This window comes from Nerophis lumbriciformis, linkage group LG33 (assembly GCF_033978685.3).
Source record: "Nerophis lumbriciformis linkage group LG33, RoL_Nlum_v2.1, whole genome shotgun sequence".
In the NCBI taxonomy this organism is placed as follows: Eukaryota; Metazoa; Chordata; class Actinopteri; order Syngnathiformes; family Syngnathidae; genus Nerophis; species Nerophis lumbriciformis.
This window is the reverse complement of record NC_084580.2, coordinates 1,354,251-1,377,894: the sequence shown is the minus strand read 5'-3', so window position 1 is coordinate 1,377,894 and position 23,644 is coordinate 1,354,251. Positions and strand designations below refer to the sequence as shown.

At 39.4% G+C, this 23,644-nt stretch overlaps 1 protein-coding gene across 1 annotated transcript in view; it reads left to right on the top strand.

Annotated features, from left to right (window-relative positions):
* hsd17b4 (hydroxysteroid (17-beta) dehydrogenase 4) overlaps positions 1 to 23,644 on the top strand; it is a 52,022-nt gene that overhangs the window by 27,152 nt on the left and 1,226 nt on the right. The window contains exons 9-24 of the mRNA XM_061928273.1: positions 2,030 to 2,121; positions 2,216 to 2,240; positions 2,375 to 2,503; positions 7,330 to 7,445; positions 9,525 to 9,637; positions 9,712 to 9,835; positions 12,960 to 13,011; positions 13,093 to 13,164; positions 13,223 to 13,326; positions 13,404 to 13,469; positions 13,549 to 13,618; positions 13,689 to 13,795; positions 21,512 to 21,598; positions 21,659 to 21,742; positions 21,804 to 21,939; positions 22,001 to 22,128. Of these exons, the coding sequence (XP_061784257.1) occupies positions 2,030 to 2,121; positions 2,216 to 2,240; positions 2,375 to 2,503; positions 7,330 to 7,445; positions 9,525 to 9,637; positions 9,712 to 9,835; positions 12,960 to 13,011; positions 13,093 to 13,164; positions 13,223 to 13,326; positions 13,404 to 13,469; positions 13,549 to 13,618; positions 13,689 to 13,795; positions 21,512 to 21,598; positions 21,659 to 21,742; positions 21,804 to 21,939; positions 22,001 to 22,128 (1,505 nt within the window). The remainder of the gene's footprint in view (positions 1 to 2,029; positions 2,122 to 2,215; positions 2,241 to 2,374; positions 2,504 to 7,329; positions 7,446 to 9,524; positions 9,638 to 9,711; positions 9,836 to 12,959; positions 13,012 to 13,092; positions 13,165 to 13,222; positions 13,327 to 13,403; positions 13,470 to 13,548; positions 13,619 to 13,688; positions 13,796 to 21,511; positions 21,599 to 21,658; positions 21,743 to 21,803; positions 21,940 to 22,000; positions 22,129 to 23,644) is intronic.

The window sequence follows — 23,644 nt, the reverse complement described above, 5'->3', positions numbered from 1 at the left end:
AAAAAAAATCGATTTTGAATCGAATCGTGACCCCAAGAATCGATATTGAATCGAATCGTGGGACACCCAAAGATTCACAGCCCTAATATATATATATATATATATATATACATATATATATATATATATATATATATACGTATGTATATATATATATATATATATATATATATATATACGTATCTAATACGTGTATATATATATATATATATACGTATATATATATATACACACGTATATATGTATACATATATAAGTATCTAATACGTATATATATATATATATATATGTATGTATGTATGTATGTATGTATGTATATATATATATATATATATATATATATATATATATATATATATATATATATTACTCGTTCTAGATTTATAACACTGCTTGCTGTACTTGAACGGGACAGTGGCCAAGACGCCAATTGTGCACACTCAATAGAGTTATACATGATACAAAACAAAACTAGTTTGTTTTATCATACCATTTTAGTAATATATTATTCAATATTTTTAAAAAAAAGTGCTTAGTTTCAGCTAAAACAATAATACACAGTAAGGTTAGTGTGAAATGTACTGGTACTGTACTGAAATATTCATGGAGTGCAGGTCTTGTGGATTTAGTTTGTGAGATACTCTGCAATAACCTTCATAAAATTGGTTTCAAGACAATTTCAAATATGCGTTATACTTTATATTTTAGTCGCCAAAATTTTCTGTAATTTTGGAGACTAAAATGTCGAGGAATTTAGTCGACTAAAACTAAATCGATTTCGATTACTTGAATATTACTAAAATTTCAATACATTTTTGTCAAAAGACTGACTAAATGACTTAAACTAAATTTAAAACTGCTGTCAAAATTAACACCGCTACAAGCGAGCATTAGCCTTGCTCACTGGGTCTTATGCAGACGTCAGTCACACAAAGGGGTCTGTGTGCAACATAAACAACAATTTCCTAGTTTGTATTTTTACATGGCGGAAACTATTGCCAAATTTCACCAGAGAAACAAGCAACCTTCTCAATGAAAACAATCCCATATTCGCTCGTATTAAACGTACTTGGCATCCCCGGACGGAGAAGCAGCCCAACGGAGCCACCGCATTAGTCCAGTCCTCAAGGTAAATGCTGTACATATTTCATAAAACTACTGTAGTTGTTTGTAGTATATTCTATAATTTGATTTTCAAACTGTATTTCTCAGTAAGTGTGTTTTTCTTTTAAAAAGCCATTTTTCATGTTAAAATTGTGCTCATTTGGAGTGGCCAAGCCCAAATTTAAATGATTTCAATTCATTTTGATAGGCATGCCTGATTTGAGATATGAGTGTTTTGAGTTACAAGTTTGGTCGTGAAACAAATTTTGCTTGTAAGTTGGGGTATCAGTTACTGGAAAAATGCTAGTCAAATGTTATTGTTTTGTCAGGAGTGCTCTGGTATTTAAAAAAAACCTAGTGCCAACAACACTAGTCAAAGATCCTCTAAAAACAGGAGTGCTATGTTGTTTTTATTGACCTTCTGCAAAAAAACTGCTCAAAGATCCTTTCATGACTGTCACACATAGCTGTTTTGAAAGACTTATTGCAAAAACACTAGTCAAAGATTCATTAACAACAGGAGCGCTTTGATGTTTTCAATTGAAATCATGCGCCTGTCGGATTTATGGGCTGGCTTTGGCCCATGGGCAGACATTTGAATAACACTTGTTTATATATGCTGAGTATTACTGCCTTAATCCCATGTGAAACAAAAAACACTGTTTCATAACACATTTACACATGATAGCTCACTATAAAGGAAGCTATTTAATTAAATGGCTTTCATTAATATATTTAGGTTTTTGTGTGCAAAAGCTGGTATTTTTGTGCACCTTTCTGTCCTAAAATGTGTAACAAATGTTTTCTTAGCACAACACATGCATGGTGCAAAAACACTGGAGCAGAAGTGATTCTCGGCTGTGCGATGGCAGATGTGCCCTGAAAGGAGGCTCTCGTTTGTAGTGCCTGTGTTTGTTTTATTTAGATCTTGTGGCGGCGCTGAAGCCGGAGTACGTGGCTCCCATGGTGCTCTGGCTCTGTCATGAACAATGCCAAGAAAACGGAGGACTCTTTGAGGTATCGCAGCGAGGTCTCACTCCTACTGTTGTTTCTCGTGACAGAAATACACTACATACTTGTTCTAGCATTTGTATGATTCATGTACTTTCAGCTTGGCGCAGGCTGGATTGGCAAATGTGAGTTTTTTTGTTTAATTTCTATTTCTCCTGGGGAAACGTCTGTATGCATCTGTGATGTTAATTAGCCCACAGCTCCACCAGTACTGTATGTGACAGGCTTAAAATGACCTCTTAAATGTGCATGTGTGCAGTGCGCTGGGAGAGAACGCAGGGCTGCATCACCAGACATAAGAACCAGCCCATGACTCCCGAGGCTGTCAGGGACCAGTGGGACAAAGTTTGTGATTTTACTGACTCCACCAAGCCGACTTCAGTACAAGGTCAGTGAGGTTCTGGCAATGAAGGGTAGTGGGGGATTTTAAGTCAGAGACTGGCAGTTCAATTCTGGTCGAAATAACCAAGGGCGAAAACAGCGTGACTCCACAGTCTCCATTATACAAAAACTGTATCCTAGGATTTTTGTATTCTTACACAATTTTGTGACATCGCGGTTTTCTGTTCTTACATTTTAACGAACATTTTGAAGGTTTTATTGTCAAAGGGTCAATGAAAACTGTAACTTACTATCTTTACCACAAGCCAGAACAACTACTCTTACTATGCATTCCATCCTCATTGTCATTCCTGCACTATTCTTGTGTTTACTCAAATGATGGCTGGGTAGTGATGTTTTTTGTTCAGAATCTGGGTTTATTTGGGCCTGGAAAAAATTGAATATATAGCTAAATAGCGATTGTAGGGCACTTCCCATGCTTTGCTTTGTGAGAAAGTATAATTTTTTTAATTCCAAAAGCAGGAACCCCATTATTTTTAAAAGGATGCTTGAGGTAGCTGCCATAAAAAGTAAAATACAGAACAGTCATTCCGGATTTTATGAGATTGAGAGTAGTACTCCTCAGACCTCTTAGACTAATGGTGTGATATGAAGCTATCAGTGGCTTTCCCCATTTGAAGGACAAGCGAATGCTGTGCACTGAGTTTTTCCTTTTTACCCAATAGACTTATATTTAAGTATTTTTTTATAATGTGTAATTCTGAGATTTATGTGATAGTAATTAAGTACATGGCACTTCTCAGAGAGCGAGCTTACAAAGTGCTTCATATGGTTAAAATACAAACAGTACAATCAAATATCAGCATATATAATCTTTAGTTGACGCATTGGTAGATCTTGCTTTGGTTTTTAGCTGAGACCAGGGACCTTGGGCTCGAAAAGGTTGGTGACCACTGCTTTAAAAGTATAAAACATTGTTTGGTTATTGTCATTGAGTTTGGTGTTCAATACTTGGTTACTAATTGAAATATTTTAAAAGACTCAAACCAGCCTTTTCCTTCCATCTCATCTGTATTCCTCCTGCGTTTGCTTCCAGCAGAGTGAATAAATCTGTGGTCGGAGGTCAAGAAATAAGTATAGGTGAGCAGTGTTTGGTGTGTTAATTATTATTATTTATTTTCACCGTATTTCTCTGGCCTGCCTCTTGCGTCCCTTTTTCAAATATGGAAAAGCAGCAAGGAGAGCACGGTTTGCGCAGAACCGCACGGGGGTGTCAGGCCCCAACGGGAGCTAGCCGGTCTCATTAGCATGACTTTGTGCTGCCTCCTCATTTGTAGCTTATTACCGAGGCTTGTTGCTATAACTACTTGCCAATGATCACCGACTCTTCTTTTAATTCTATACATGAGATTTAGTGCTGTTGCTGTGGTCTCTTTTTCTGTCTTGGAGAAGTGCTGTTGTTATTGATTAATCAATGCCAGGAGAAACAGGTTAGTACATAGTTTAGGAAATGTTTAGAGACAAGAAACAATTGTTTGCTCCCAGAAGTCATGTTATTCGCTCATAATCGATAGCAAGCTTAAAGGGGAACTGCACTTTTTTTTTTTCCTCTATCGTTCACAATCATTATGGAAGATATGACTACAGATGGGGCGGCATGGCGACCTGAGGGTTGCAGGTTCGCTCCCCGCCTCTTACCATCCAAAAATCACTGCCATTGTGTCCTTGGGCGGGACACTTCACCCTTTGCCCCCGGTGCCACTCACACCGGTGAATTGAATGATGAATGATAGGTGGTGGTGGGAGGGGCCGTTGGCGCAAATTGCAACCACGCTTCCGTCAGTCTACCCCAGGGCAGCTGTGGCTATGAAAGTAGCTTACCACCACCAGGTGTGAATGAATGATGGGTTCTACATGTAAAGCGACTTTGGGTACTTAGAAAAGCGCTATATAAATCCCAGTTATTATTATTATTATTATTATGAGATGTATTTTTTTTTAAATGCATTCTAACTCGTGAATAAAAGTCCGCTTACAGCTGAGCTAATGGGAGGTCCTCTATTTTGCGCATAAAACCCCGCCAAAAACTGCCAAAAATACTTCATTTACTTTTCATGAATTTAATATTACCAAGTATTAGTGATATTGTTATGAGCGCTAACATGGATGAACTATTTATAGAGGCGCCGTGATCACAAGCTAGCGTGCCAATGCTGACATGAACGACTGATCAGTTGCTTTCTCGTTTCCTTGCTCGTCAAACTTTATTGTAGATTATAAATCATGCATCACACCTGGAATTAGAAGGACGAGGACTTATTCAGACAAGTTGGTACACTTAGACAGCCAATTTAGACCCAGAAATGGCGAGAATGACCCAGAAAGACAATTGGGTCCACTCTCCTTTTCTTCACAAAGATTATGAGTAATTTTTCATTTAAATGGGGATATATAATGTATATATGTTTTTTTATGCTTGTTGGCTCTCAAAGTTTGCAGTGAGTAGATTTCAGTGATGTAGTGGGGGCAAAAAAAGCGAATGTCATGATGCGTTTTTTACATTACACGCCGCGTATGCTTAAAATGATCAAAATATGTAAATATTAAATGTTATTATAAATGTGCCTGTTACTACATTACATATACTTACATCATGTATATAAAACCTTAATGGAGGTGTTTGGTTGTTTTTTAAAGGCTTTATAGGCAGAATAGACCAGCTCCCATAGCCTCCATTGTAAGTGGACTTTTGATTGCATTTATTTACCGTAATATTCAGAATGCAATAAAAAAAAATTACATCCATCGTCTTGTCTTTCATAATGATTTTGAACGATAGGCAAACTTCCAAATAAAAGTCCAGTTCCCTTTTAAGTCTGTTTGTGTACCCTTCCTTCCGCCCAAGTGCAGCTGGGATAGAACCGTCCCACTTCTGGCAGACTCCTGTGACTTACAGTGTCAAAAGTGGGGCGTGGTTTACCATGTACACTCCTCTAATAACCTGAGGTCATGGGTCTCAAGGGTCCCTCAGATCAATACCATGTTAAGGCTGTGGCTCTTCAGATTTTTGTGACTTATGGTAAATGGTAAATGGGTCGTACTTGTATAGCGCTTTTCTACCTTTTTAAGGAACTCAAAGCGCTTTGACACTATTTTCCACATTCACCCATTCACACACACACATTCACACATTCACACACTGATGGCGGGAGCTGCCATGCACGGCGCTAACCAGTCCCATCAGGAGCAAGGGTGAAGTGTCTTGCTCAAGGACACAACGGACGTGACTAGGATGGTAGAAGGTGGGGATTGAACCAGTAACCCTCAGATTGCTGGCACGGCCACTCTCCCAACTTCGCCACGCCGTCCCATTATAGTGTCTAAAGTGGGATAATGAGCCTGAAGCCACCTTTGGACGCTTGAGACATGTTACCAGATTTTAACCATGGTCTATTAAGTTAAACTTTACACTTTACACCAATTGTTTATTTAAGTTTTAAACTTTACACTCATCTATTGCACAATGGTCACCTGTGTCAAGCGTCCACAGGTGGATTCAGGTCTACTATTCCACTTAAGACACTATAATTCACAAAAATCTAAAGAGCCACAGCCACAACATAGTATTGATTTGGGATAATCATGAACACTAGTCTGTTACTCAGGGTTGAACTTTCCCAAAAGTTCTTTAAATTGGGAACTCCACAATTGGCCTCAAAGCTAACCATCCCATTTCTGACATCTTTTGTCAGTGAAATATGAAAGAAATTGAACCCTTAACTTGGATTTGATCAGGAGTCTGTTGGGTAAAGCCTGCAGATTCATCTATTAAACTGCTGTCCTTCAAATCAGGATGCTGTGGACGGCTTTAGAGCAAACCGTCCCATTTCTGACACCATTATTTTTCAGAAGCCTAAAGGAATACTACCCCTACACAGATAAAATCACAGGTCATTTGCACTTGCACTATCACACAATAATAATAATAATAATAATACATTTGATTTGGTATAGCGCTTTTCACAAGAAACAATTGCTCCAAGGGTAATTTAAATTGGGATCATTACAGATGGACTGAATGCTAACCATCTCATTTAGGACACCATATCACAGAAGTCTGATTAGCCATAGCCTTAACATGGATTTGAACGGGGGTGTATTGAGTTGGAAAACCATGTACATTATTGAAGTTAAAGTACCAAGGATTGTCACACACACACCAGGTGTGGCGAAATTATTCTCTGCATTTGACCCATCACCCTTGATCACCCACTGGGAGGTGAGGGGAGCAGTGAGCAGCAGCGGTGGCCTTTGAACTCCTGACCTACCAATCTCAGGACGGACACTCTAACCACTAGGCCACTGAGTAGGTGGTCCAGGGGATCCTTTAAATTGCGCCATAGGTGGTCTTGGGGCTGCCATCTCATTCACACACCAACCCCTTTAGTCCATTGAGTTGAAACACCTGTACATACAGGCCACCTGTCCCAAGGGTCCCTCAGATGGCGACATTATAGATCCTTCACGACTAACCAACCCATTTCTGACACCTTTTGTCACAGAAATATGTAATCTGAACCCAGATTTTCAGTTTGAAAACCTGTACACTAGTCTATTACACAGCAGGCACTTCTCCTGAGAGCACTCACACCATGTTTTTTAATAAAAGTGTAAGTAGTAGTATTGTTTAACCTGGATTTGAATCGCGGCCTACTAGGTTGAGAAACCTGTACATGCTCCATCACAAGGAAGAATGGAGGAGCAAAACAACAATAATACATGTTTGTCTAAATATACAACAAGCCAAGCAACTCGGCCCAATCAGTCGGTTGCTCCTCCGCTTATCCTCATGGCCTCTTAACCTCTTTGCAGAATCACTCCAGTCCATTATGACTGTGCTGTCTAAGGTTGAGTCGGGGCAAGATGTTCGCGCCAGCCCAACCGCCGGTCCTGCTACTGTAGCCTCCTCCAGCTCTGGCATCGACCCTGTGAGTAGAAGTGGTTAACTTTGCCTTGAATCTGTATTATGTGCAGGCTTTGTACAAACTTTGCTTCACACTGAAATGATCACACTATTTAATTTCAAGACGACAACCATTCACAGAGTTTTATCATTTTCAGCTCAATTCAAAATGAGTATTTGATTGTACAGATAAGTAGTGCATACATTTGTGGATGTGCGTGTGGCCGACCATATCAATGATTCATTACTGGACTCCAATCTTTATCATCAAGGCTGAAAAGCTGCGTTTCTTCCATGTCTGCAATCTTAATTAAAAAGGGGCTTGTAGTGATTCGGAGCAGTTTTCATCTAGCTGCTGGTCACTATTGTGCAAAGCAGAAGCTGTGATGTGCTGAACGATGGGTTGTTAATGAGACTAATGAAGACGCAGGCGACCATGAAGGGGTCACAGAGACTGATTTGATGATTAGAAATGTATCTATTAGGTTTACGACATCCTTTCTACCATAGGTGCCGATCTACATTTCTGCCAGTGGGTGCTCGGTGTGTGTGTATTAGTGTTGTCCCGATACCAATATTTTGGTACCGCTACCAAAAGTATTTCAGTACTTTTCTAAATAAAGGGGACCACAAAAAATTTAATTATTGGCTTTATTTTAACAAAAAAATCTTATGTTACAATAAACATATGTTTATTATTGCAATTTAGTCCTTAAATAAAATAGTGAACATACTAGACAACTTGTCTTTTAGTAGTAAGTAAACAAACAAAGGCTCCTAATTTAGTCTGCTGACGTATGCAGTAACATGTTATGTCATTTATCATTCTATTATTTTGTCAAAATTATTAAGGACAAGTGGTAGAAAAGGAATTATTAATCTACTTGTTCATTTACTGTTAATATCTGCTTACTTTCTCTTTTAACATGTTACATCTACACTTATTCTTCTCTTGTTTGATACTTTACATTAGTGTTTGTTGATACCACACATTTAGGTATCGATCTGATACCAAGTAGTTACAGGGTCATACATTGGTCATATTTAAAGTCATCATGTGTCCAGGGACATATTTACTGAGTTTATAAACATAATATAAATTAAAAAAAAACGATAGAAGATTTTGTGATGTTAAAAAATATCGATGTAATCATAATAGTATCGACTAGATACGCTATTGTACGTGGTATCATTACAGTGAATGTTAGGTGTAGATCCACCAATGGCGTTTGTTTATATTGTAGCGTTCCGGAAGAGTTGGTGCTCCAGGGAATTCTGGGTATTTGTTCTGTAGTGTTTATGTTGTGTTGCGGTGCAAAAATTCTTCCAAGATGTGTTTGTCGTTGTTGTTTAGTGTGGTTTCACTATATGGCACATGTTGATGACAGTGTTGGCACTGTTCATACTGCCACCCTTAGTGTGACATGTATGCATGTTGAGTAAGTATGCATTCATTCGCTCGTGTGCTGTGTGTTCAAAGTCAAGATATTTGTGTCATTAGTTCATAATTATCCGGCACAACGAAACCTTGGTTAGTCTTTATTAATTAAAGACTATATGATTTGGGACAATACGAAGGTCCTGAGTAGTCTTGGGTTCAATCCCGGGCTCGGGATCTTTCTGTGTGGAGTTTGCATGTTCTCCCCGTGACTGCGTGGGTTCCCTCCGGGTACTCCGGCTTCCTCCCACTTCCAAAGACATGCACCTGGGGATAAGTTGATTGGCAACACTAAATTGGCCCTAGTGTGTGGATGTGAGTGTGAATGTTGTCTGTCTATCTGTGTTGGCCCTGTGATGAGGTGGCGACTTGTCCAGGGTGTAACCCGCCTTCCGCCCGATTGTAGCTGAGATAGGCTCCAGCGACCCCAAAGGGAATAAGCGGTAGAAAATGGATGGATGGATGGATGATTTGGGACTTTTTTTTATTATGTACTTATAATTTTTTATTATGTACTTATTATTACTGTATTCTAATAAGGCTAAATACAGTACTAATCAAACTTGTGGACTCTTTTTCATTCACTAACATGAGAAAGTGTGTAAATGTGTGACTGCACATCTCATGTATTTTAAGATTGTACTAAAAAGCTTCTTTTTGTGTTAGATGGTAGCAGTTGGACAAAAACTTCCTCCGTCTACATTCAGCTTCTCACACACGCAGTGCATCCTGTATGCGCTGGGCGTAGGCATGTCAACAAAGGACCCCGACCACCTCAGGTACTGGAGATGACGTGTTCAGCCACATACATGCTCCTATTTGTCTCATACCTACCATGGTGTTCTTTTTTTAGGTTCCTGTATGAAGGCCATCCAGATTTTAGCTGCCTCCCCACCTTCGGGGTCATTCCCTCCCAGGCGGCCATGATGGATGGCGGCCTGAGCGCAGTGCCCGGACTCAACATTGACTTCACGCAGGTTAGAAAATGTCAATCTCAGCTGCATCCTTCTTCTTGTACACTGTTTTCAAAACATATTTTACGCCACTCTGGGATTAAAAAAAAAACTATTGTCACATAATGTTGTTTTAGAAAAATAAATATCTAAACTTGAGTGTATTAGAAGTTAAGCAAGTACTTTTTAAGCCAAAATAGTCATCATAATGAGAGAAATGTATATTTAAGCTTACATTACACATAAAAAGCATGTTTATAAGCAGTAGTTTCATAGCAATAAATGATTTAATTTGTTGTAATGGGGCCAGGCACAAAAAACTGCAAGACACAACACAGTTCGACACCACTGAGTAAGAAATGATTCACTTTTGGAAAAGCGCTTTCTTTGGAAAAAGCCAAAGCGTGTTTAAAAACATACACTGGAATATTTGAAGTCAAACATCACCCGTACGATGGTTGACCACTGATTTTGTTTGGATTTAGACATTTTTTTTGCTTATGAAATAATCCATTCCTAGGTCAAACTGCAGCCTATCATCCATTCAGGCAGTGCATACAAATAACATTATTACCTGTCATACAAGTGTAAAAAGAAGTTAACCATTTTAAAACAAATGAAAAAGACTCACTCACTTTGATAACAAACTGCTCCTTATTTTGGAGTAAGTGTTGCAAAGAAGTCATCGAGAGTAAAACATACATTCACGCCTCATCAAACATATATTAACATTGTCTCCACACTCAAACTGTTAAAGCTTAACTAATTTTCACTACAACAATGTAAAAGGTTAATATAGTCCACTCCTCTTTCTTTCTCCCCATTTTTTGACTTGTTTTTTTTAATTCGTGTAAGTCATTTCATTTATGTATTGTTGCATTTGAAGCGATTGTAATGTTGATAATATAGGTAAGTATTATGATTCATTATCAATATAGTTATTTATATTGTTAGTTTTATTGCTCCATTGCTCCATTTGTAGTGGAATAATGTTCATTGTCATTTCCGTGTTACAATCTACTTCATGAGCTGGTTCTTCTTTTTTATCATATTTGTATATATCCTATTTGCTGATCTAGTTCTGTTGTTCTTTCTTTCTGTCGTATCCCCTTCTTCTACCCACAATTTCCCCCTCTGTATTTTTCTTTGTTTTATTCCCTCCTGCTCCATTCCGGCTGCGCCAAACTCTTAATATATTACCTATTTAATAAAGTTAAATACAAATAAGGCAACAAGAAAAAATATCCCACTACTCATCTGTACAGCAGATATGATCATGTACATCAACAATATGATTCGCCTGAGTGGCTGGACAGGACATATTAGAAAATACATTTAAAAAGAAAAACTAACTTTACAAAAGAAATATCATATAAAAACAATACAAAATGATGAATTACAGTAGTTGTTTGAAGTAATGACATGTTTTAATGTATTTTTTTAATTCAATGAATATCATCTACTTCAGGGGTTCTTAACCTTTTTGACATGGGGGGGGGGGGATTTTCCACGAGAGAGGGGCCCGGGGCCCACTCAGTTATTAACACTGAATAGTAATCTTACTATTGATTTTAATCGTATTCAAATTTTGATGGGCCTGCCATCTGTGTAGTGAACTTCTGGCCTGGGGTCGATTGAAGTTTGCATACTTCTAAGATGGCACCAAGTGTCTTAAAGCCAGGATTTTTAGGTTTAATTGCATAAGATTAACAAAAAATCCAACATCAAATGTTAATATGCTAACATTAGCATGTTAATAAAAGAGAAATTAGAGTACTTTTAACATGGCGCCAATTATCAAAATCCATGTGATGTAGGTTCAAACAAAAGCAAAAACATTAGCATGCTAACAAGATGAGTTTACATACTTCTAAGATGGAGCAAAGTATCAAAAACCCTGATTTTAAAACCAAAATTAGCCAAAATGCTAGCATATAACATTAGCATGCAGCTTCACCACTTTAGTCTTCATTTTTGCGCTTAAGACATTTCTCTAGGACTTTTGCTCCAGACTTCTTCTGTTTTTTTGATTTTGTCATTACTGCCACAAGTGTTGGAAAAATGTATTACAACTGAGTCCTGCTGCGGCCAGCTGAGAAACACATTTTTTTGGCATCCGTCTAGGGGGGCCTCAATGGGCCCTGGCCATGTGGTTAAGAAAAACTGATCCACTTCTTCTCATCCCTGTCCTTCACACTCCCGGTCTTTCTTCTAATGGCTGGAAAAAAAGTTATGTCGATCTTTACTATAAGCTAAAGCTAGCGAGAAAGACCAGATGTTTTGTGCAGATCTTACGGGGTTCACTGTGACATTTACAACACCAACTACAGTAATGGCGGGGATGCTTGTAACTCCATTTTTTTTTCTTTGCAACATGAAGCATGACAATTAACCCAGAGACAGCTCTTATGTCAAAACACTCTAAAGTTGAGCAAGGACTGTATGTGGATGTCATCAAAGACCGTATGTCAGGTTCAAACACTGATGACATCTATTAAACAAGACAAGAGGCAAAGAATCAAACAGAGACAGAATTCAATTTGGACTCAATATATTGAGGAGAGTCGCCTTTACATTGTACCCTTTACAGTATCTTAGCATGCTCTGCCAAAAGATTGTATGCCTCCTTCTTTTAATTTGGCTTTCTCCTCCCACCTGACCACCGCGTCCACTTCCAGAGGGAAGTGGGTCGTAAACAGCGTTGCCTTTGGTTACAGAATAGTTCAAAAGAAGAGGTCGTAAAATAGTTCAAACAGAGTTCCATAAAATAGTTCAAAAAGAGTTTGTAAAATACTTCAAAAAGAGTTCGTCTGGAAATTGGGCAGATCCTGTCATCTCTCCGCTTTGAAGTCCTTGGGTTAGAACAATATCTTCCTGTTGATTACCATACATGAAAGAACACAGAAAACCCTTCATGTGGCTCTCCCCCTTACACAGTGGAGTTTTACGAGCCTTCTTCTTGGTAGGTTTCAAAGACAGCTCCCGTCCCTCTGCTAGGAACACAATGTAATATAAAGTTTTTGTGATGATTTAGAAACAATTATTCTAACACCGTGGTTCAAAGAACATGTGTTTCCCTAAAAATGTGATTTTTTGTAAAAAAAAGTTTAACATCTGTTGATCCTCATATGTGTTTGTGTGGTGTCAGGTGTTACATGGCGAGCAGTACCTGGAGCTCTACAAAACATTTCCTACTTCTGGTATGTAACAACATGAAGCCCCGCCCCCCTCACATCTAACACAATATCAAATGTCAATCAACATCTGACATCCCCTTGAAGGCAGTCTGACCTCACAAGCCTCCATCGCGGACGTTTTGGATAAAGGTTCTGGAGCGCTCATCCTCCTTGATGGTGAGTGACAGGAAGTGGTGTCCGCCTTCATCGTTCTTAAAATGGCGCGTCCCCACAGTGAACACCTACAGCGGCGACGAGCTGATCTGCTTCAACCAGTTTTCGGTGTTTGTGGTCGGCGCCGGCGGATTTGGAGGGAAAAGAACGTCTGAGAAAGCCAAAGTAATGCGTTCAGTCATAAAATACACAAGTAATATCCAACAAGTGGTCACGCCGTGGACGTGTTTGATTCCCTGCAGGCCCTGGTGCTGCCTCCGCAGCGGGCGCCAGATGCAGTGCTGGTGGATTCCACCACCAGAGACCAGGTGAAGAAGGATTATGAGCTTGTCTCCTTTCTTGACCGACATTATAGTCTCAGCTCGTCTCCTTCCTGTGTGCTCCCAGGCCGCCTTGTACCGTCTAAGCGGCGACTGGAATCCCCTCCACATTGACCCAGGTTTTGCCGCCATGGGAGGTACAGTAGGAGTTAGATAATGTCAGCCCCATAAAAGACACATGAAACTGCTTCTTGCATCTCCCTGTAGGCTTCAAGGCGCCCATCCTGCACGGTCTGTGCTCCTTTGGCTTCGCAGCGAGACACGTCCTCAAGCACTTTGCAGGCAACGATCCCTCCAGATTCAAGGCCATCAAGGTGTGCAGTACTTCTACTGTTAAAGGTGGCGGTTCTTATTGATAACTGGCGGGAGGAGCGCATGTATTTATTCATAACTGGTGGAAGGAACGTGTGTATTTATTGCTTTTATTGATAGCTGGTAGGAGGAGCGTGTGTATTTATTGCATTTATTGATAACTGGTGGGAGGAGCGTGTGTAATTATTGCGATTATTGATAACTGGTGGGAGAAGCGTGTGTATTTATTGCATTTATTGATAACTGGTGGGAGGAGCACGTGCATTTATTGATAACTGGTGGGAGGAGCGTGTGTATTTATTGCATTTATTGATAACTGGTGGGAGGAGCGTGTGCATTTATTGATAACTTGTGGGAGGAGCACAAGCATTTAATGCTTTTATTGATAACTTGTGGGAGGAGCACGTGCATTTATTGATAACTGGTGGGAGGAGCGCGTGCATTTATTGATAACTTGTGGGAGGAGCACAAGCATTTATTGCTTTTATTGATAACTTGTGGGAGGAGCACGTGCATTTATTGGTAACTGGTGGGAGGAGCGCGTGCATTTATTGATAACTTGTGGGAGGAGCACAAGCATTTAATGCTTTTATTGATAACTTGTGGGAGTAGCATGTGTATTTATTGATAACTGGTGGGAGGAGCACGGGCATTTATTGATAACTGGTGGGAGGAGCATGTGTATTTATTGATAACTTGTGGGAGGAGCACAAGCATTTATTGCTTTTATTGATAACTTGTGGGAGGAGCATGTGTATTTATTGATAACTTGTGGGAGGAGCACGTGTATTTATTGATAACCTGTGGGAGGAGCACGTGTATTTATTGATAACTTGTGGGAGGAGCATGTGCATTTATTAATAACTGGTGGGAGGAGCGTGTGTATTTATCAGTGTTGGGTTAGTTACTGAAAACCAGTAACTAGTTACAATTACTTTATTTCAAAAGTAACTCAGTTACTAACTCAGTTACTTACACCAAAAAGTAATGCGTTATTGTGAAAAGTTACTAGTTACTTATTTTTTTTTATTTTTTATTTTTTTAAAGATCCCATTAATGCCCTTTTAGCCTTCATTTCAGTACTGTTATTGCACTGGACAATAATACAATCTGTTGATCATCTTGACATGCATTTGCATCACTGAACTCTGCTAAGCAATGTGGTCTACATACGACACACCCTCTTTATGTTTGTGAACTTTATAGTCCATACATTTAGAGTGATGTGATAATCAAACACTCAAGAAGTCTAGAATGAAAGAGTATATAAGAGAATTGACAGTGTGTGTACCTTCAGTGATGAATGATGAGCAGAGGCAGAGTTTGGAGTGTTTTCTTTAGCTCGCTTTTCATGTTTATGTCCTCACTGTCCAGGTACGTGAAAATGTTTTCTTTGCCATATGCTGTTTGATGCTGGTATCATGCTAATTAGCTGCCTGAAAGCGGGTGATTCCACTGTAGAAATAGCCTGCATGTCTTCTAGCATATACGATGCAATGGCTCTATCAATGTTGTCCTGGCTAGCAGTCTCTCCGTTAAAATCCTTAAGTGGAGGTGAAGTGGCTTCGGAGTCTGTGTCTTTCTTTACTACCTTCGTCGAAACATGTTGCTTTTGTAGCTGTTTCAGCAGACTTGATTTGCTGTTTTGGGCCGTATATAGGATCTTTGATCCAAGACACAACTTACATTTAACTAAAATGTTATTTTCTTTGTGCTCGACAAAACAAAAGTAGTGGGAATATCTCCATGTTAAGAAACTCGACTTCAGCTCCGCCATTTTGTCTTGTTAGTAAACACAGGCACGCCGCCCTCCCCCCCTTCCCACACCCAGAGCGCGCTTCTTCTCTTGTCCCCGTTGTGACACAAGAAGGTTCAGAAGGACGACACTGCAACTCTCCAATAAAACACACTCAGATCTTCTGTTTCTAGCCGATACTGCGTTATTTTACGTTATTTTTTATGTAGTAACGCATCATGTAGTAACGGTAACTGAGTTACTGAATATAAAAAATAACGCCGAAAATAACGGCGTTACAGTAATGCGTTAGTCCCAACACTGGTAATTATTGCTTCTATTAATAACTGGCGGGAGGAGCACTTGTATTTATTGATAACTTGTGGGAGGAGCACAAGCATTTAATGCTTTTATTGATAACTTGTGGAAGGAGCATGTGTATTTATTGATAACTAGTGGGCGGAGCACGTGTATTTATTGATAACTGGTGGGAGGAGCATGTGTATTTATTGCTTTTATTGATAACTTGTGGGAGGAGCATGTGTATTTATTGATAACTTGTGGGAGGACCATGTGTATTTATTGATAACTTGTGGGAGGAACATGTGTATTTATTGATAACTTGTGGGAGGAGCGCGTGCATTTATTGCTTTTATTGATAACTTGTGGAAGGAGCATGTGTATTTATTGATAACTTGTGGAAGGAGCATGTGTATTTATTGATAACTTGTGGGAGGAGCACGTTTATTTATTGATAACTGGTGGGAGGAGCATGTGTATTTATTGCTTTTATTGATAACTTGTGGGAGGACCATGTGTATTTATTGATAACTTGTGGGAGGAGCATGTGTATTTATTGATAACTTGTGGGAGGAGCATGTGTATATATTGATAACTGGTGGGAGGAGCGCGTGCATTTATTGCTTTTATTGATAACTTGTGGAAGGAGCATGTGTATTTATTGATAATTTGTGGAAGGAGCATGTGTATTTATTGATAACTTGTGGGAGGAGCACGTTTATTTATTGATAACTGGTGGGAGGAGCATGTGTATTTATTGCTTTTATTGATAACTTGTGGGAGGACCATGTGTATTTATTGATAACTTGTGGGAGGAGCATGTGTATTTATTGCTTTTATTGATAACTTGTGGGAGGACCATGTGTATTTATTGATAACTTGTGGGAGGAGCATGTGTATTTATTGCTTTTATTGATAACTTGTGGGAGGACCATGTGTATTTATTGATAACTTGTGGGAGGAGCATGTGTATTTATTGCTTTTATTGATAACTTGTGGGAGGACCATGTGTATTTATTGATAACTTGTGGGAGGAGCATGTGTATTTATTGCTTTTATTGATAACTTGTGGGAGGACCATGTGTATTTATTGATAACTTGTGGGAGGAGCATGTGTATTTATTGCTTTTATTGATAACTTGTGGGAGGACCATGTGTATTTATTGATAACTTGTGGGAGGAGCATGTGTATTTATTGCTTTTATTGATAACTGGTGATAGGAGCATGTTTATTTATTGATAACTGGTGGGAGGAGCATGTGTATTTATTGCTTTTATTGATAACTTGTGGGAGGACCATGTGTATTTATTGATAACTTGTGGGAGGAGCATGTGTATTTATTGCTTTTATTGATAACTGGTGATAGGAGCATGTGTATTTATTGATAACTTGTGGGAGGAGCGAGTGCATTTATTGCTTTTATTGATAACTGGTGGGAGGAGCGCGTGCATTAATTGATAACTGGTGGGATGAGCGCGTGCATTTATTGATAACTTGTGGGAGGAGCATGTGTATTTATTGCTTTTATTGATAACTTGTGGGAGGACCATGTGTATTTATTGATAACTTGTGGGAGGAGCATGTGTATTTATTGCTTTTATTGATAACTTGTGGGAGGACCATGTGTATTTATTGATAACTTGTGGGAGGAGCATGTGTATTTATTGCTTTTATTGATAACTTGTGGGAGGACCATGTGTATTTATTGATAACTTGTGGGAGGAGCATGTGTATTTATTGCTTTTATTGATAACTTGTGGGAGGACCATGTGTATTTATTGATAACTTGTGGGAGGAGCATGTGTATTTATTGCTTTTATTGATAACTTGTGGGAGGACCATGTGTATTTATTGATAACTTGTGGGAGGAGCATGTGTATTTATTGCTTTTATTGATAACTGGTGATAGGAGCATGTTTATTTATTGATAACTGGTGGGAGGAGCATGTGTATTTATTGCTTTTATTGATAACTTGTGGGAGGACCATGTGTATTTATTGATAACTTGTGGGAGGAGCATGTGTATTTATTGCTTTTATTGATAACTGGTGATAGGAGCATGTGTATTTATTGATAACTTGTGGGAGGAGCGAGTGCATTTATTGCTTTTATTGATAACTGGTGGGAGGAGCGCGTGCATTAATTGATAACTGGTGGGATGAGCGCGTGCATTTATTGATAACTTGTGGGAGGAGCATGTACATTTATTCCATAACAGTGTACTGTGAATTTTGAGTGTGTTTTTTGCACAAGGTGGTGGCTGTTATGAACAACTGACAGGGGGAGCCATTGCATTAATCATATGACACATCCCTGTTAGAGTGGGCTTTGACTTGGTGGCTCATTTGGAGTCTTATTTTCAAAATGCAAGAGGTGGCCATTTAATACCTGGCAGGGGGAGCAATGACATTAATCATCTGACATGTCAAAAGTGTGTGCGTGTGCGAGGGAGCGTAATGGTTTTTGACTCATGCAAGGCAGTGGGCAGACCTTGGCCGATACATTTTGCTGCACAATATATATTTACCCACTAATAATTGGCAAAAAACTATATTATTGTCAGCATTATTTTGAGACTAAAACTAATGTAATCATAATATATGATAATAATACAAGTAACCCATTCAAACACAATAAACTTTGATGTCTCATGAATATTTTTAACCTTTTGTAATCAAAAAATCAATAAATTTTGATCAGCCTAATAAATAGGTAAACAAACTGGTAGCAGAGAATGCACTTCAATAAATATTGACCATCTTGAAATGCATTTTTCCCACTCGGAAAAACTGAGTTGGGTGGTTGGTGGTGTTGTCTTTTTTTATTGAGTTGCCGTCATTTACCAACAAATTAGGCAGAGTGGGTTGTTTGTCATGTCACGTTGATGGGCTCATCTTGCTTATTCGGTTTGAAGCCAAAATATTGCCACATCGGACATTTGTCTTTGCAGTCATTTTTTCCCCCCTCGTAGTTATTGTCAGCGTGCTGCTTCCTGAGTGTGTCACGACTCCGCCCACCAAAGCAAAGATTGTGGATGACTGACAATTTAAACATTTAATTCTGCTATTAAATCCACTCTCCCAGGGTATGAGAGCAATGCACAGAGTGAACCCTCTTATATATACCCTGTTTGGAATTGAGAATTCGAATAATTGACTAGTACCGGTAGTAGTTATAATTAATATTTGGCGGGAGGAGCGATCGCATTAAACATGTGTGTGAGCAATTGTGCCAGGCCTTTGCTTGATTTTTTGGGGATTATTTTGGGCCCTGCTCATTCAATATGGTCCAAAGTGGTGGTTGTTGTATTTTCCGGACTATAAGCTGCGATTTCTTTCCCAAGCTTTGAACCATGCGGTTTGTACAAAAGTGCGGCTAATCCATGGATTTTTCTTTGCTAAAGGCTAAATTATGGAATGGATTCACCAATAAAAAATCAGAAACTGCACTAAAATTATCCACTTTGAGGAACCGTTCAAACTCTAAAGCAGTGGTTCTTAACCTGGGTTCGATCGCACCCTAGGGGTTCGGCAGAGGTCAAGACACACCCGACTCATCGTGTAAATAAAAACTTTTCGCTATCGGCGTATTACGGATACGGCAACAGCAGAAGTCAGACTGATTTGCAGGTGTGTAATTTGTTGTGAGTTTATGCACTGTGTTGGTTTTGTTGTTTGAACAAGGTGATGTTCATGCACGGTTCATTTTGTGCACCAGTAAAAAAACATGGTAACACTTTAGTATGGGGAACATATTCACCATTAAGTAGTTACTTATTAACATGCAAATTAGTAACATATTGGCTCTTAACTAGTCATTATTAAGTACTTATTAATGCCTTATTCGGCATGGCCTTATTATAACCCTAACCCCCTAACCCTGGCCCTAACTCTCTAACCCTAACCCTAACCAAATAACTCTAAATTAAGTCTTTGTTACTTAGAATATGTTCCCCATACTAAAGTGTTACCAAAAACATATAACTTTGTCTTGAATTTGAATTAAAAAAAAAAATATATTTCACTAAAGAAGGGTTCGGTGAATGCGCATATGAAACTGGTGGGGTTCGGTACCTCCAACAAGGTTAAGAACCACTGCTCTAAAGTGTTAACAAAGTGCAAGGAAGAAGAATCCTGATAAACATTTTGAAGCTAAATGAGGAAAAAAAAATGTAATTCATGTCATAAAGGAAGAATCAATGACTTTTGTGTTTTGTTTGATCAGCTGTTTTACTGCCATGTTACAGGCACCGTTTGTTAAATATTTAATTTAACAATGTACAGTTGTGTTCAAAAGTTGACATACACTTGTAAAGAACATAATGTCATGGCTGTCGTGAGTTTCCAATCATTTCTGCAACTCTTATTTTTTTGTGATAAGAGTGATTGGAGCACATACTTGTTGGTCACAAAAAACATTCATGAAGTTTGGTTCTTTTATGAATTTATTATGGGTCTACTGAAAATGTGAGCAAATCTGCTGGGTCAAAAGTATACATACAGCAATGTTAATATTTGCTTACATGTCCCTTGGCAAGTTTCACTGCAATAAGGCGCTTTTGGTAGCCATCCACAAGCTTCTGGTTGAATTTTTGACCACTCCTCTTGACAAAATTGGTGCAGTTCAGCTAAATGTGTTGGTTTTCTGACATGGACTTGTTTCTTCAGCATTGTCCACACGTTTAAGTCAGGACTTTGGGAAGGCCATTCTAAAACCTTCATTATAGCCTGATTTAGCCATTCCTTTACCACTTTTGACGCGTGTTTGAGACCCATAATAAATTCATAAAAGAACCAAACTTCATGAATGTTTTTTTGTGACCAACAAGTATGTGCTCCAATCACTCTATCACAAAAAAATAAGAGTTGTAGAAATTATTGTAAACTCAAGACAGCCATGACATTATGTTCTTCACAAGTGTATGTCAACTTTTGACCACGACTGTATGTACCTGCAGCTTATAATCCGGTGGGACAAATGTGTGAATTTTTAATTTTTTATTTAGTGGGTGTGCCTTACTAGTCCGGAAAATATGTTATTGTTAATTAGTAGGAGATGTGATCCTTTGGGACCTTTTCTTGCTTGGTGGAGATGATCAGCTGTTTGTTGGAAGTCCTTTACTGTAGCTTCAACTACGATTCAAGATTCAAGATGCTTTATTATTGTCCATTCCTTAACATGTACAAGGCATATAAGAACTGAAATTTCATTTTCGGCACAGTCCCACTAAGAGCAGACATACGTTACAGGGGGACAAGACGGGACCGCCAACGGATCAGCCACTTACGGCTCTCCTTAAAAAAGGTGGGAAAAAGGTGACATTGGGAAAGGGGGGAAGAGTAAAAAAATTATCAGTCTAAGGCTGGTCCCTCGGGAAGGGTCCAGACTGAGTCCAAGGAAAAAACCTCACATAGCATAGCACACATAAACATAATACATATAATCACACAAGACAAAACGAAGAAAGCAATTAGGGAATAAAGGAGCGGAGAAGCAGTGGGGAAGGCGTTGATTGGGACCGCCCTCACCAAGAGGCAAGACAGAAATGTGCAGTACTGGGATACCACCAGCAGAGGCCCAGTTGAATAAGTCGCAACTTGCGTTCTAGAAATGTGGCATGGAAGCAGGAGTTCAGAACGTATATATTTGGTCCAATATGGATACTAATTGTTTGCCTTGCAGGTGCGCTTTGTGAAGCCAGTGATGCCTGGTCAGAGCCTCCAGACTGAGATGTGGAAGGAAGGCAGCAGAGTTCACATCCAGTGTAAAGTCAGTCCACACAACATTTGGAAAGTTTCTCCGCACCGGACTCATCTTTGCGTCTTCCAGGTGAAGGAGACGGGTGATGTCGTGCTCTCCGGCGCTTACGTGGATCTACACGAAACGGCGCAGGCGTCAGCCGGTGTTCCTCAGGTGTGTGAAGGTCTCCTCTACAAGAAGTGATGAAGTAGTAAAAGTGTGTGTGTGTTTACAGGGCGGGCTTCAGAGCGAGTTGGTGTTTGCCGAGATCGGCCGCCGCATACAAGAGACCGGAGACGACCTCGTCAAGAAGGTCAACGCCGTCTTCGGCTGGGAGATCACCAAAGACGGCAAGAACGCGGCGCAGTGGGGTGAGTGTCCACGTCAGGATCTCACGCCTCCGTAAATATCACCTCGTGCTCTCCTCGACAGTTATTGATTTAAAGAACGGCAGCGGTGCTCTGCATCCTGGTCCTTACGCCGGGAAGGCGGACGTCACCTTCACCGTGTCAGATGAAGACTTCATGGATGTGGTGCTGGGGAAAGTCAACCCTCAGAAGGTACCCTTCTTTCTTACTATAAGTCTGTGTGGCAGCTTCAGAAAAATAAAGAAAAAAAAGTTTCATTTTATGAACATACAGCGGTTGTGAGATAGGGAATAGAACATATAATTTGATGGACCAATTGTCGCATTTGCTTAAACTAAAATCATTATTTTTTTCGGCTCGGTTGGTAGAGTGGCCGTGCCAGCAACTTGAGGGTTCCAGGTTCGATTCACCGCTTCCGCCATCCTAGTCACTGCCGTTGTGTCCTTGGGCAAGACACTTTACCCACCTGCTCCCGGTGTCACACGCACTGGATTAAATGTAACTTAGATATTGGGTGTCACTATGTAAAGCACTTTGAGTCACTAGAGAAAAGCGCTATATAAATATAATTCACTTTAATTTTTTTCTAATATTCATTTATTAAAAAACAAAATACAGTACAGGCCAAAAGTTTGGACACACCTTCTCATTACAATGTGTTTTCTTTATTTTCATGACTATTTACATTGTAGATTGTCACTGAAGGCATCAAAACTATGACACCTGTGAAGTGAAAACCATTTCAGGTGACTACCTCTTGACATACTTGCCAACCTTGAGACCTCCGAATTCGGGAGATGGGGGGTGGGGGGGTTGGGGAGGGGTTTGGTGGTAGCAGGGGTGTATATTGTAGCCCGGAAGAGTTAGGGCTGCAAGGGATTCTGGGTATTTGTTCTGTTGTGTTTATGTTGTGTTACGGTGCGGATGTTCTCCCGAAATGTGTTTGTCATTCTTGTTTGGTGTGGGTTCACAGTGTAGCGCATATTTGTAACAGTGTTAAAGTTGTTTATACGGTCACGCTGAGTTGTTTATACGGCCACCCTCAGCGTGACCTGTATGGCTATTGATCAAGTGTGTCTTGCAGTCACCTACGTGTATCTGTCGAAGCCGCATACAACGTGTGACTGGGCCGGCACGCTGTTTGTATGGAGAAAAAGCAGACGCGACGACAGGTTGTAGAGGACGCTAAAGGCAGTGCAATCACGGCACGCCCTCAATATTGTTGTCTGGGTGAAAATCGGGAGAACAGTTGCCCCGGGAGATTTTCGGGAGAGGCACTGAAATTCGGGAGTCTCCCGGAAAAATCGGGAGGCTTGGCAAGTATGCCTCTTGAAGCTCATTGAGAGAATGCCGAGAGTGTGCAAAGCAGTAATCAGAGCAAAGCGTGGCTATTTTGAAGAAACTAGAATACAAAACATGTTTTCAGTTATTTGACCTTTTTTTGTCAAGTACATAACTCCACATGTGTTCATTCATAGTTTTGATGCCTTCAGTGACAATCTACAATGTAAATAGTCATGAAAATAAAGAAAACGCATTGAATGAGAAGGTGTGTCCAAACTTTTGGCCTGTACTGTATATGTTCATCAAAAAAAGACATTCAAACAATAAAACATATATTTAGAAATAAATTGTTTTTTTTTTTAAATTGAAAACAAATTAAAAAAAAAGCAAGATTTTTTTCTAAATGCACATTTTATAAAATATA